The 14,964-nt window shown below is 35.6% G+C and overlaps 2 protein-coding genes across 7 annotated transcripts; both read right to left on the reverse strand.

Annotated features, from left to right (window-relative positions):
- Nucleotides 1–384: 384 nt before the first annotated feature.
- Nucleotides 385–5,016, reverse strand: LOC114391920. Of its 3 annotated transcripts, none has more exons than XM_028352945.1 (4): nt 4,634–5,016; nt 4,472–4,548; nt 830–1,395; nt 385–698 (listed from the first exon to the last, which is right to left on the reverse strand). In XM_028352945.1, the coding sequence occupies exons 1-3, from the start codon at nt 4,934–4,936 to the stop codon at nt 1,374–1,376; spliced, it is 402 nt and encodes a 133-aa protein (XP_028208746.1). In that variant the 5' UTR covers nt 4,937–5,016; the 3' UTR covers nt 385–698; nt 830–1,373. The 3 variants fall into 3 exon arrangements, with proteins under 3 accessions (XP_028208746.1, XP_028208755.1, XP_028208738.1); XM_028352954.1 differs by having other exon boundaries at nt 830–1,408; XM_028352937.1 differs by lacking the exons at nt 385–698; nt 830–1,395 and having other exon boundaries at nt 4,143–4,548.
- A 1,401-nt stretch (nt 5,017–6,417) lies between these two features.
- LOC114391898 (carbon catabolite repressor protein 4 homolog 1-like) lies at nt 6,418–14,709 on the reverse strand. Of its 4 annotated transcripts, none has more exons than XM_028352921.1 (12): nt 14,171–14,709; nt 10,385–11,129; nt 9,679–9,759; nt 9,512–9,595; nt 9,350–9,436; nt 9,166–9,252; nt 8,785–8,838; nt 8,615–8,706; nt 8,408–8,522; nt 8,132–8,276; nt 7,889–8,045; nt 6,418–7,015 (listed from the first exon to the last, which is right to left on the reverse strand). In XM_028352921.1, the coding sequence occupies exons 1-11, from the start codon at nt 14,326–14,328 to the stop codon at nt 7,897–7,899; spliced, it is 1,797 nt and encodes a 598-aa protein (XP_028208722.1). In that variant the 5' UTR covers nt 14,329–14,709; the 3' UTR covers nt 6,418–7,015; nt 7,889–7,896. The 4 variants fall into 4 exon arrangements, with proteins under 4 accessions (XP_028208722.1, XP_028208706.1, XP_028208727.1 ...); XM_028352905.1 differs by having other exon boundaries at nt 6,418–7,109; nt 14,171–14,707; XM_028352926.1 differs by lacking the exon at nt 6,418–7,015 and adding an exon at nt 7,273–7,752 and having other exon boundaries at nt 14,171–14,708.
- Nucleotides 14,710–14,964: the final 255 nt, after the last annotated feature.

A 14,964-nucleotide genomic window follows, 5' to 3' on the forward strand; every position in this document is an offset into this window, starting at 1 on the left:
TTAATGAAATTAATTGTGTTATCGTAACTTGAAATTGTTTGTGCATGTGCAACAGATTTATTTAAGAGACCGTTATCCCTTACCGCCCGTAGCTTTGTTATGGTCTTGGAATTGTCATCCCCAGGCAAAGTAGTGACTAACTTCATATATTAGTAGAATGTAACGGTACAAAAATTTGATGATGTTCAAAAAATACTATGTTGATTTAAGCGAACAATGAACATTTACATACCGATGACATTATAATGTACTACATTAATATATAATTGGTTCACTACATATTCACGTAATTATGTATTATATGTTACAGTTAGGGTTTAGTCTTACGTGGTTGTTACAATTAACTATGATGTCAATACCAGGGTTTAGTGTTACGCTCTAGGGTAAAATAATTTATCTTTCTTTCTTAATAATAACATTAATAGTAACATTAAGAAAATTCAAATAAGCTTGGTAAAACGAAAATGTTGTCAAATACAATAAAATTATAAACATAGTCTAAAAAATTTCCAAAACAATTGAAAATGTCTTCAAGCATGATCCGTGCGTTGCGACCTGACATAAACATTGCGGTCTACAGTGACACCCCTAGCGATCCTTAAGCAGTCTTGCAATGCATCGTGTGCTTATGTGCCTTTAGTCACTATCCTTAGGTTGAGCAACCGCTCCAACCTTTCTGCAATTGCTTGGCAAGCCTCCTATGACATTGACAACAACGGATAAGGTATTACCATATTGCATAATTAAATTAAATCAGATTAAAAATAACATGAATATATTGCATAATTAAATCAAATCAGATTAAAAATAACATGAATATATATGTTACCACTGCATGTCAAGGCTGCTCCACATGAGAAGGTGCATGTGTAGGTATTTCCTCCATAGCTGCTGCTGCCACCGAGAACTCAAGCATATTTGGTTCCACATATGTCTCATCGCATCACAGGTGGATGTCTAGGTGGATTCTCGGGCTGTGTCGGCATCATGAATGGATGCGAAATCATGTAGAACCAGTGGATGTAGTCCGATGCACATTGTCCAGGCACAGCACAAACCTACCCCACCGGTGCAAGGTACTCAGAGAAATACATCCATTTGTCGTCAATATCTGCGAACAATAACCTTGATCCTGGAGAGTGTGGAAGAATGGTCTGAACATACCCAAATTGCTGCACCACCCTCTCTGGTCGGTGTATCACAACAACGGAACCCCATCGAATATGTCCAGCAAAACATGAAATGAGGTCAAACTCTCGAACTGCACGACGGTTACCGTAAGGCATCTAGCAAACATCAACAGTTGTCAGTTGATCTAGACGCTTTCGATACGTCAATGCTAGTAATGACTTTGTAGAGGCCTTCATAGAAGTTCAGCCGCAAGCACGTGGTGACCTTTCATTATAGTCTGGGTCAGTAAAAGCCTCAGCAATAGATGGAAAATGCTCATAAATCCAACACTACATAGATTTGATTAGAACACATTTTTTTTTCAAATGATCATATTCAAAACATATAAAAACAATTAAAAAACAATCATTGACAATTACTTGTAATAGTGTGATATATCTAGCAAATTGTCTGTCGCCACTCTTACAAGCATCATTCAAATTATCATACATATGCACTAGGGCGGCGGCTCCCCGTGCGTAGCTTTCACTCTAACTGAGGTCTCGAAAGGCGTCCAAGAACACAACATGCATATGTGTTGCACTCTTATTAGCAAAAAGAGTGCAACCTAACAAATGCAGCAAATAAGCTCGATCTGTTACAGTCCAGTGTCCAACCTTACATTTACTATGATAAATCTCTCGTAGCCACGATAGGCGTATGTATGCCCCATGACATTGTACTATCTCGGCTCTAGCTTCATCTCCAGTGACTTCAAGTAGCTCCATGTGGAGTTTGTAGGCCTTGGATCTTCTTTATCAATAGAGTCCTTTGCTTTTTTAATATCAATGGCAGCAGAATGGAGAATGAAGAAAGATGATTGGAGACGTCGCTTCAAGGAGAAGATGAGTCAAGAAGAAGCTCACTACCATAGGAAGCTATAGATAAGAACTTGAAGGTAGGAGAAGTTGAGTAGGAGAGAAGGAACACGAAATTTTGTGTCTCAAATGAGGTCTGAACTTTGAAGTGTAATTCTCAAATGATCAAAGTTGAAAAAATGAACACACATGACCTCTATTTATAGCCTAAGTGTCACACAAAATTGGAGGAAAATTTGAATTTCTATTGAAATTTCACTTGAATTTGAAATTGAATTTGTGGAGTCAAATTTTCACTAATTATGATTAGTGAATTTTAGCTATGGTTCAGCCCACTAATCCAAGATCAAGTCCAAGATTCTCCACTAAGTGTGCTTAGGTGTCATGAGGCATGTAAAGCATGAAGGACATGCACAAAGTGTGACTATATGATGTGACAATGAGGTGTAGCAAGTAAATGTTCACCTTCCCCTCTAAAATTTAATTGGATTGAACTTCTTCCAATTCAATTAAATTTATTTCCCAACACACATCAAATATTCACTTAATGCATGTGAAGTTACAAAACTACCCCTAATACAAAAACTATAGTCTAGGTGTCCTAAAATACAAGGGCTGAAAAATCCTACATTTCTAGGGTACCTTACCTACATTATGAAACCCTAAATACAAGGCCCAAAAATAATGAAACCTTAATCTATATGTACAAAGAAAAGTGAGCTCATACTTAGTCCATGGGCCCAAAATCTACCCTAAGGCTCATGAGAAGCTTAGGGCCTTCTCTTACATATTCTTGGAGTCTTCTATCCAATGCCCTTGGGGGGATAGGATTGAATCACCTCAAAACTAGAGACACACACACACACACACACACACACACACACTCTTAATGTTCACGGGAACCCCTTGATTACTTTTATTCTCTTAGGTGTCCCATATGAGCACCTAAGTTTGTATTGAAACTAAAAATAAGAACAAACCTACCTAATGAATCCCTATCTACAGGAATCTTGAAGATGTTGGACGCATGAGTGATTTTACAAAAAAGGATTGCACCACTCAACACATTCATCATATCACCTATTTTAGGGATTTGATGTTTAATAATACCTATTTTGGGCACTAACAAAGCACAAGGATTTAAGCTCTTACGAACCAAACCCTCATCCAACAACTCCTTTACTTGAGGAATAATATCAAGCCCAAGAGGTGTGGCAGTGCTAACAAGTGTCTTTTTACAAATGAGAATATTTGAAGGTTGTCTAAGAGGGAAAGTTTCTTTAATATTTGTCTTTATTTCAAAATGACTTTCTTTCTTAGCTAACCTCTTGGAGAAGACACTTACCTCCTTACACTCCTCCTTAACCATTAATGGTTGTCCTTCTTCTTGGGGGTAGATTTCTTCTCTAGATTCTTCCCCTTTTGCTTCTTCACTTTCACTAGAGGAATGTGAAGTAGTAGCCTCAGATTGACTACTATAAATGTCTTGACCCCTCATAATCATGGTTTTCTTGGTGAGACATTGAGAAGTAATGTGTCCTCTTCCAAGACAATTAAAGCACATTATAGAGCTAGTCTTCTCTTGTATACTAGCCTTAAGGGGTTGCTTTTCTATTGTCTTCCTATTATTATCTTTGGGCTTAGAAGGTGTCACCCCTAAGATGCCTTGACCTTGGTCTTTCTTTGGATAAGAGTGAGAGCCATAAAATTTTGAAGTAAACTTCTTTTTAAATTGTTGCTCTACACTTATTTCTCAATCTAAGTAAGCCTCTACATTGTCCTTCCCATGGAAGTATGAGAGTTAATGTTAGCCTCTTGAGGCTTTCTTTCATTTTCTCTCCTACGGGAGTGAGGTCTAAGATGTGACCTATGCCTTCATAATAGTCACGAAGTTCTTCACTTAGGCTCTTGTAAGAGTTATGACTACTATAAGAAACATGTTTTTCTTTTCTTAACTCTTTTAGTATTTTTCTTCTTTCTTCTTCCCTTATTTGTTCCCTCTTATCTTGATTTATTTTTACCCTCTCTTTTTCTTTTACTTTTCTTTCTAGTTTTTCTTTCCATAACTTGAGAGAACTCAACTCATCTAAGATTCTAGATAGAGTGTCTTTATGACTAATACCCTCGCCATTAACACTAGATGAATGATGACTTATGTTGGTTCCTAAGTTGTGGTTCTTTCTTGTTGGGGGTTTGAAAAAAAGGTAAAAGTTAGGGTTCCAAAAGAACTCAAGATAAGCATGATAAGCAAGAATAAAGTATTATGCAAGACATGAAGAGTGTCAAAGTTGTGGAATACGCTTATGATGGGCAGATGAAGCAAAGAGGTCACATTATCGAGGGTGATGGTGACCTCTCCTACTAGAAGATGGAAACTGCTCGTTTCCTTATGCCACCTTTCGAAAAAAGTTTATATAAGTCTCCGATGGCCAGTGTCCAATGAATATGCGATCAAAGGACTTAATCTTATGCCAACGACTAACCTTTCAATTTCAACAGCAAATATCCCAAATTTCTGAACCTTCCTTCCATGGGAAAATAGCTTTAATTCAGGACGTTCCTAAAACAAATTAAAATAATTTTAACAGTTTTAGCAATAAAAACAAATACTTATTGAAATATAATTTATTAAAAACTATAAATACCTCTTCGTTCCAAACAATGACTGCAACATGATCAGCATAGACAATTAGCACTAATGGGTCACGCGGCCTAGGAAAACCCTCAAAATCATCAACAGCTTCATCAGCATGTTGGAATACCTCTTCAACTGCGTCATCCACGTGAGGAGCATCCTCAGCAACAACGACAACTTCCCGTTGCCTACGTGCGGATGCTGTGGGCCTTAGCCGCTGGAGAACATCATCCGAATCACGATTATCCTCTCTCCCCAGGACTCTTCCTATAACTTTGCCTAAGACATGACCTAAACTTCTAGTGTTAACCATAATATGCAAATTTCCACATCATTAAATTTTGTCAAAATTCAAACAATACTTAAATCAATTACAATACAATCATTCCTAAATAAAAAATTATTTTATAGTTAAAAGAAGTACAAAATCAATATATTTAGAATTAAAAGAAATAACTATTTAAAAAAATTTCAAAATAAACTATTTTTTATTTATCTAATAAACAATAACTATTTACAAACAAATAATAAAATAATATATTTATATTTCATACAAAAAAAAATATTTATAAACAAATACAAAATTAATATATTTACAATTAAAATTAATAACTATTTCAAAACATAATTCAAAATAAACTATTTTTATTTAAAACATAAACAACACCTATTTTTAAAACAAAATTAACAAATAAACTAACTATTTAAATACAATTTTTAAAACAACACTCATTTTAAAAAAAAATTAAAATTTATATATTTACAATTACAAATAAACTATTTAAACACATAATTCAAAATAAACTATTTTTTATTTCAAAAATTAACAATAACTATTTACAAACAAAAGAAAACATTTATATTTCATAAAAAACCTATTTAAAAACAAAAACAAAATAATACTTTCTATAAAAAAAATTTTATTAAAAAACTAAATTTTCATTTTTTAATAATTAAAAATTAACATAAGAATCAAATGATCTGTATGAGTTATACGGATTAAGTGATCCATATAACTTATACGGATCACATGATCCATAAGTTGTATATGAAATTTACCACCACACAACCATTAAAGAAGGAGAACGAAGCTTACCTCAACGGCAAAATTGGTGGAGATGGACACATCCTCAATACCGACAAGGGAAGCAGCCAATGGTGACGACGCCGAAGAACAACCAACAAGAAGACGAAGGCATAGGGAATAGAAGAAGAACACGGAGGGAGAAGAAAAGGAAGCAACTGGACAAAATGTACAAAAGGTGAACAATAACACCTACATGGGTAGGATATTTAAAATTTAAGTGAAGAACATTTTTCCTACTTCACTTAAATTGCAGTGGGATGTTTATCCCATTTGCTTCGTTTTACAGATTTTTAATTTAGTGTTTTTATGTCACCTTAATTCCACTTCCATTTTAATAAAAAAATATATATATTAAAAGAAAATTACTGATAAAATTTCATCGACAAAAATACTTAAAAAAGAAAATTGGACGTTTCTTTATAAGATAAAGTATTCCCCATTTCGTTTGAGCGCTAAACTAAGTCTGCTCATCTTATATTACCAGCAACTTGCTTTATTACATTATAACTTAATCAGCAAATCATGAAACTATGGCTATAAATTAGAGCCATTGCCATTAATGGAACGTCCTATTAGATCCTAGTAATATCTATTAGATTAGCTACAATCCATAATGGAGATTATCATATACACCATCCATAAAACTGCTTGAGTCGGACGAATGTCAATAATTTTGGTGATCAACGATAGCAAAGCAGCCAAAGGTGTAATCGAAATAGTGGATTCTCCAACAAATCATTCTGAAAAAACATTCATTTTATCGTATTGTAATCAGAAAAAAATGCTAACGATTTCTAGTCATACACGGGTTGCAGAAAAACCAAGTATTTGACTAATCTTATACCCTGTTTTACAATCACTAGTAAGCGTCTATTCCTAAGTTGCTACAATTATAGCAACAGTTCAGATCTCACCCCCATGTTAAGCAACCTACCTTTGATATTGGGTAGAATTTTTCCACCTCATTGTCGCCATACCAATTTAGTCAAGTTTCTGACGGGTAGAACAAAATAAAAACAATTATCTAAGTTTCAAAGACTATTAGTACAGATATGTGAGAAATTCGAGCCCTAGGCTCTGCGGCAGCAACTAGATCAGAAGGACTTTAGTTCTTTACTAGGATGTATAGAACCCCAATAGGCATCTATGAAAAAAATTCCCTTTTTAAAAGGAAAAAAATTGGAGATTTGGGGGGAGGGGGCTCAGATAGAGGCAAGTCAACAAGGCAGAAACTCATAATTTTTTTCTGAGATAAAGGTGACATGATACATAGCAGATCATTGCAATGACTCCACATGGAGATACCTGAAAAAGACAGGCATGATCTATCATTTTTACAAAATACTTACCAACCAAATGCTTCTTACAGCCTTTTTTGTTATGTATCACTGAAAGTGACCTACAAGGATTGACAATCATCATTAATAAAGAATTAAACAATTCTGAGAAGCATGTATACATTACACCCAAACTCTAACCTATGGTACTGGAGCAAGAGGTGAAATAGACAGGAAAAGACAATAGTTTTGTTAAATCAAAGATCGTTGGAGCAAAAGGTAAGGTGAAATATAAACCTGAAGATTCTTTTATACAATATTTAAATTTATCCTATGTTCCCACCAGCAACACTAGTGTGAATAATATCATGACAATTTTCAAAAAGTGTTCTTGTCATTTAACATTTCTTTGCATGACAAACAGCTGGTTCAAAACTGTATGCATGTTGCCCATCTTTATCAAGTACAACAAAAAAGGGAGAAAAATTCCAAAGGCTTCCCTACATTGGAAATTCCTCAATGCCAGAGTGAAAAAAGCATTCTAAGAGTCAGATACACTGCAGTATTACATGGGTACTACACAGATTGTTTGGAATTTTTAGAACACTGCCTGCAATGTCATTTCTATTTTATAAACTAAAAATGTAAGGCTGCTTCAAGCACTACTAAATTCCACCACATCTCGTTATTTTCATCCATTGCATCCTTAGTCTCAACCCAAGCACTCTAAATGACAACCCTATCACCCTTTTTCTGCTAATAAACCTGAGACACAACAATCTTCAGTCTTTAGAATTTTAAAGGAACCAGCACCAAAAGAAAGTTCACTTCCGTTGATCTTTTCCAATAATAATTCTCAAACAAGCTATATGTGGGTGGGGGGGTTGAGGATGGTGCCTACCTTAACTGTCAACGCCTAGATTTATTCTTGCAGCAGCGAAATTCGGCTAAGAGAGCTATGTGATCTGAGGACCATTCAGGTGAAGGAAGTGCTGTGTCCTTCCTCAAACTCTCCTCATCCAGTAACTCCAATAATGACTCCACAACCAATGAATCCGCTGAAACCACAAGTCATATCTTTTCATAAAAATGTGACCAAGATACAGATATTAAGTTTATCAAAATGATATAACACCATGCTCACCTGTGTAAAATATGTAATCTAGAGTGCCAATAAAATCTCTAGTGACATTTGTGAATAAAGGTTCATTTGTTCCACCATCCATTCTCCTTTTATGCTGCTCATATCCAAGGCCAACTGTTCTAGCAAAAGATGAGTATGCACTGACCTAAATTTGAAGTTACAAACAACCAACAGCATATTAAATCAGGTGAATTGAAACAAATACAGAACTAAAATGGGTAAACAAGCATATTTTGAATAAGATATTCCTTAATTGCAGTTCAATGAATACATTACCAGTGGTAACTGATGAACCAACTTGCTGTGAGGACGTAGAATGTTAAGCGGGTCAACTGCTAAATCAGGATGTGAAGGATCTACCTTCCCCATTGCAAGAAGTGCATGAGGAGCACTGTAATGATGTTCAAAATAATCATTATAAAAATATGATCCTTATTACAAAATAAAAACACTACAAATAATTACATAAAGAAAAAGAAGTACCTTCCTGGAACTGAATTAAAATCTCCACAAACCAACATCGGAATGTCTGCGCTTGCAGCTATTTTTTCCAACCCTTTTAAGAGAGTATGAACCTATAATAGGAGAAAATTAGAAATTGTAATGTTCAAAACAATCTGATGCATATGAACAAACTAAAGAAAATAATTTACCTGCCAGAGTTTCACATCCTTTAGATCTTGGGGGACATTTACATGTGTATTTGCCTAAAAGTCCACAAGCAATATGAGTAATGATTTATAAGTAGAATTGCCAAATAAAATAGTTTCAACCTAAACCTAAAAAAGGGCAGGGACATGGGAGAAACAGCATGTTTATCTTAGAGGAGGATCAAAATTATGTTTTCAGACAACACTGAAACCACACATATAACTTCACATTTGAGATTTTATATACTTATATTATGAAGGAAAGGGGGGGGGGGGGGGGGGCATCCATGACCTGTAATATACGGAGATTTAATACCAGACCAACAACCATCATCAGAATAAGAAACCACAACAGTCATAAGGTATGAACATGAAAGAGCTTACCACACAAAGAAGCTGTCTTTTCCCAGGATTATCAAATGGCTGATTGTTAACTTTTGCTTCTAGAACCACTATTAGGGCAACATTATCCTAAATAGAAAGAACTTGGTAAGTAACAGTTACACAAGACAGCCATTTTTTTTCCTTTCTGAAAATAGTGAAATGCAATATTTGACAGAATAGCCACCTTAACCAGCCGATTCAAGGCAGTTTTCTTCTGAGTGGTTGGAATTGTAGCCTCTGTCAAAGATTGTGCAGCCTTGTTAAATTCAACCTGCATGCAAGCACACATCATTCTAATTTGTGTACAAACATAATTGAACTACCATATGCCAAATCAATTCCCAACCTCATATTTCTTAACATGTGAAAATCTGTCTCTACGGAAAAATGTTGCACACCCATCAATTGTATTTGTGTTGCCACTGTACACCTGTTGTAAACCCACAATAAACAGGTTACCATCTAGAATATTTTTAAAGTTTATGATCACAAGAACCAGAATATTGCAACAACCTCTTTTCTCTTGTAAAGACCATAATATCCATGTTTGTCTAATTCGGGAGAAAAAAATTCGTCATAATGATCGCTTTGAACCTGGAGGGAAAAAGGTTGTTCGTTAGCTAATACAGAAGCTATTGGAATATAGGGTGAAATCATAAATTTATAAGGGATTGGGTTATGACCTTATCTAGATCACAAGAGAATAAAAGATTATAACTTAAATCCCAGCATTACACTAGAACCAACCCCACCCACCCCCACCCCCCCCCCCCCCCCCCCCCCGCTTTCCCAACAAAGTGAAAAAAATTATTCAATACCAAGTTAGCAACAATAATAAACAAGCCTTTTCCCATTAAGCGGGTCATCTACACAGATTAGATGACGTCATAATGTTCTATTGTAAAATCCTGGTAATAGACAACAAACAACGTACCTCTAAATCCTTTTTAATGATTTTCTCCTATAGTTTTTCTTGGTATGCCTCTAGTAATTAGGCTACACTCCATTTCATTTACTCTCCTTACTGGGTTCTGGGTTTTCAACATGTCTTCTGCTTAAAAGTCTAAACCACCTGAGGCTCTACCATCTTTCTATATAAGTGCTACTCCAACTCCCTCTCTAGCTACTTAAACACCATTCTTGTTAAAAAAATTTGAAGAGCCAAGTAATGAAATGAAATTTTTAAACTAAAATCACAAGCAGGAACATGTTCATGTACCTCCTGAAGACAAATAATGTCTGGACGGTAACCAACAATTTCCCGTAACAAATTTTGCCTGCGATATGGCCAAGAAAGAGCCCATGAAGGGCAGTAATTGTATAGATCATTTGAGGCATATGCTTCAGACAATACATTGTATGATAGAACAGTAAAAGTTCCTGAAGATGTCATTCTCCCATCCACATCTAAATGTGCCATCCCATCAACAGGTATTATTCGGCGTGGAATAGGCGAGGGAGCAGGAATGACACGTGAAGTTAGTATAGTGTTGACATGCCCCACAGGCAGTTTTGTCTCTGCATCAACTACAACACACTCAAACTTAAGGACATGACCAACGTCATCAGCAGTAGGGGTGTAAGTCTTGGATCGTCCAACTTCAAACCAAGTTTCACCACTTCTTTGTGTGATAGCTGCTGGATACAAAGGTGTTGCAGACCCATTTGTCAAGCTAGCACTTGATGCAGAGGCAGATAAGCTGGAATTGGTTGCCCCAGACCCAGTACTATTAAAGCGCCCAAATACCTCCTCCTCCTCGTTTCCATTTTCATTAAGAGCACTTGCGGCACGATCATGTAAGACACGATGATGCTGCCATGCATCCGAAAAACACTTTGTGGTGCAATGGTAACTCTTGGAAACAGGTATTTTGGCCTTAACACAGCCTAGGCATTGCAGGGTGGCTTGCTCTGATGGATGTATGCTACAGACAGCAACTTTTTTATCATTCTGTACACGATACCTGCCAAAAATGAGGACCAAAGGATAGAGTCAAACAATGTAAAAAGTCCAATTTCTAAATCAGATTAATTGAAAGTGTATAAAGGCAGCACACCGGGATCAAATTTATATTTCATAGTCAATATAACAACCATGAACTAACAAAGATGTGCATGGTTCATGAGTGACAAATTATGAATCCAGAACATACAAATTAACCCAAAACCAAAACAGGAGGAGGTGCTAAGATATAGAATTTGACCATGAATACACACACGCACTACAAGTACAACCTTTCACCCACAACATGCATGGGACAGTTACAAATAATGCACTCATAAAGCTGAAGTTTATCCACTTGACCATTTCAATGCATTCAAATTAACCGTGACAGCATGTGAAACACAAAAAAACTATTTACATAACACACTTATAAAAATGGAGCAGCCTTCAATTATACAGTTTTTTGAACCAAAAAGCATATCCTAGCAACCAAAAGAATTTCAAAAACTATTTTCATACTGGTGTAGTCCTGCAACAAGTCAAACCATGTATCGCTACCAGTAATGTTAACAGCTAGTAACATGTTCTCCTCAACAAGTACAGACATTATATTATACTTGATATCTAATTGAACACTTATGCACTTATGAAGGCAAATGCAGAAACAATGTATATCTTAAACTACCCTACAGATTATCCTAAATCATGAACTAAATGCAAAGCATATTCCCCATAAAATTTGCCGTGAAAATAGTAACAAGACTAGATATTACATATGCAAGCTAGATACAAGAATGCTTCCAGCTTTGCTTATTTTGAGGAAGTTGGTGTGCCACTGTGTCTGCCTCTATACACAAGCACACAAGATACCCCCAATATCTTGGATTCATAGTTGAGATGCAGCAAGCAAGATCAACGACATTTTGGATACCAAGGAAATAGGAATCCAAGATGTCTCTATATTCTTTGTTATTTTATGAATATTTTTAGTTACTTTAAATTGCTGCACCAAACATGAAAATTGGATAATCTCACATAACAGTATGAGGATGAGGATGATGATCTACCAAATTTCTCCTCCACAACAAAAATAGAAGTACAGACATAATTAAGTAAAATTCTATAGAAATAATATAAATTTTAGTCATATATATATATATATATATATATATATATATATATATATATTTCACTATTAATTAAATACATTTGAACTCAATTCCACATCTGGTAAAAAATATCAGTGGATGAGTTATCCCATAATTCAAAATTCAAAGCTTAGAGAGCAAATGTGATTTATTGATAACATTACATAACTTTTTGAAGGCTAATGTTAACATAGAGAAAACTCCATCTATGATCTCATAACCAGTCCTAAGCCAGGGTAAAGGAGGAGGGATTGTTAGGCACTCAGCAACCAATGTAAAACTTGTCAAAACCACAAACATGGAACTCACAATTATTTAATGAGATTTTAAGATCTAGAAAAAAAAATGTTAGATGAGTGGAGGATGAGCACTTCGGTTCCAATGTATTTTTTACAAGAGAAATATTCAGAATTGTGTATATTACATAGGGAAAACTTATGTAGGCACTATGAAATTATGTAAAGGTGACCGGGCATATATTCTAAGAGATGAGACTAATATTGCAAAGAATCAAATTGGATTAAAAGAGACTCGACTGTGTTTTTTGTTGACTTGGAAAAAAAACATATCATCGAGCGTTAGAGGAAAAAAATATGACTATAAATGAGGAAATAGTGTTGACACCGGTGAAGGAAAAGATGATTAAAAAGCAGCTACAGTGGTTTGGACACATGCAAAGACCACTGGAGGAAATTATTATAAGGGATCTCAGCAATTAATGTTCCTTAAAATTTGATTTTTAACCGAACCTAATAACATCATGTAATTAAGGTGGTTTGGACGTGTGCAAAGGCCATTGGAGGAAATTATTAAAAGGGATCTCACGGTAATTAATATTCCTGAAAATTTGATTTTTAACTGAACCTAATAACACCATGCAATTCATGATTGTAATGGAAACATAAAGAAGGAGTAGACTAAATAAACAGGCCACATATCACCACCTAATCAATGCAATCCAGTATTTCTCATATCATCACGATAACATTTTCAATTAGAAATCATGAAAATTCAAGATACAATGAAATCACAGGTCTAGGTCCACGCCACGACAACATTTTAATTAGAAAAAAGAAAAAAAAAGTGAAATAGAGGAGGCAACAATACAATGCACAGGTCCAGGTCCACATTCTATCACATCCAACACCTGAAAATGCAACCAACACAGGACAACCCTAGCCCCTAGGATATCATTCAATTAATTGGCAACACCATGTGTGGCATGAGGTTTCATCCTATTCTCAAAATCTTCTTTAACCTTTACACAAGATGACATACTACAAAAATTTCAATCATTATAACAACCACAAAAAAAAATAACATAGGCAACCAAGGCTTTAAAAAACAGTTAGTGACCACGAATCCATGATGTCAAGGTTTTTGTTTTGGGCTCTAAGCTCATTTGTATGTAATTTTCCACAATGTCAAGAATCGCAATGTCAAGGTTTTTGGGCTCTCAATTACCACAGTTGTGGCTGCATTTGTCTGCAATTTCATACAATGTCAAAGAATTGAACAAAATCGCGACTGCAGTTTAAAACCTAGACATTTTCTGACATGTTTTGCAATGTCAAGAATCAAACTAAATCAAGACTGCAATCAAAAACCTGAATTTCAAAACCTTGACTAACACCAAATACAAGAACTTCAAACTAATAATACAAGTTCAAATTCAAACTAAATAAAAAGAAACAAAACTCACACACTTCTCTTCAACTCGAAAAAAAAAAAACTAGCAAACTAATAATAACGTGAACAAGAAAAAACCGATACTGATAATCAAAATCATCTTGCTAACCTAAATGTTCCTCTTTCATTGGCCGAAAGTCAAACACGGTTAATTCCCAAAGAATTGAAGAGAATAGAAAGAAAAGGGGGAAACTAAAAGAAGCGAAGTGAGAAACTGACTCACCATTTGTAGCGCAGGAAATGACCGTCTAAGGGTGTGGTTTCGGGAACATCGTCGGTGGAGACGGTCTTGTCGGGGCGGCGGAGGAGCACGTAGGGCGTGAGCTCGCAGCCTACAATGGGAATTTCCGAGGGCAGGTGCACGCGCACCACGCTCAGCATGCTTCACTCTTCTTCTTCTTCTTCTTCTTCTTCTTGAAAACAACAATCGTCACAGCAGCGCGGTAACCCTATTATCAATAAGGCGCGGCGGGGGAGATCCGTCATTTACTTGACCCGAATACCCGCCAGCCTTGCAATCGGATCTCGGGATTCGGATCGATTAAGATGGCTAGGGTTTTACTGCAGAGGAGGAAGAAGAACAAGTGCAGGTAATCGTGCTTTCTTTCTTTCTTTCTTTTAGAGTTTGTTTGGGTTTTCTTTTCTTCTTCTTTCTTCTGTTCTGTTTTTCTATTCGAGAGGGATGATGAGAGAGAAAGAGAGTCTTTGTTAATGGTGGAAGGACCTTAGTTATACTTATACGATTTGATAATACGACGACGTGCTGCGTAATCATATTAGTATTATTGTGGTTTTGGTTTGTTTGTCACACCTTTCGCTCTGGCTGCCCTGCCCTCCTTTCGTGGGCGCCTTCTTTCGAAGATCAGACACAGATATTTTTTATTTTTATTTTAGGGTAAATTATTATTATTATTATTATTGGATGTTCTGGTGGGTACGGTGCACTGTGGACTATTCCAAAAAATGGTTAAAATTGCATCAACAAGGGTTTCGTCAACTAGCATAATTATTAAAATT

The sequence above is a fragment of the Glycine soja genome, chromosome 2 (genome assembly GCF_004193775.1).
Source record: "Glycine soja cultivar W05 chromosome 2, ASM419377v2, whole genome shotgun sequence".
NCBI lineage: Eukaryota > Viridiplantae > Streptophyta > Magnoliopsida > Fabales > Fabaceae > Glycine > Glycine soja.

Bases quoted from the DNA above. Each gene is read 5' to 3' on its own strand.
- LOC114391920 (XM_028352937.1), bottom strand. From the start codon at position 4,936: ATGGTTAACACTAGAAGTTTAGGTCATGTCTTAGGCAAAGTTATAGGA. The intron at 4,549-4,633 runs GTATTTATAGTT...AATTTGTTTTAG, and splicing joins TCATTGTTTGGAACGAAGAG to GAACGTCCTGAATTAAAGCT.
- LOC114391898 (XM_028352921.1), bottom strand. From the start codon at position 14,328: ATGCTGAGCGTGGTGCGCGTGCACCTGCCCTCGGAAATTCCCATTGTA. The intron at 11,130-14,170 runs GTGAGTCAGTTT...CATTTTTGGCAG, and splicing joins CATTTCCTGCGCTACAAATG to GTATCGTGTACAGAATGATA. The intron at 9,596-9,678 runs GTTGTTGCAATA...GGTTTACAACAG, and splicing joins GTCTTTACAAGAGAAAAGAG to GTGTACAGTGGCAACACAAA.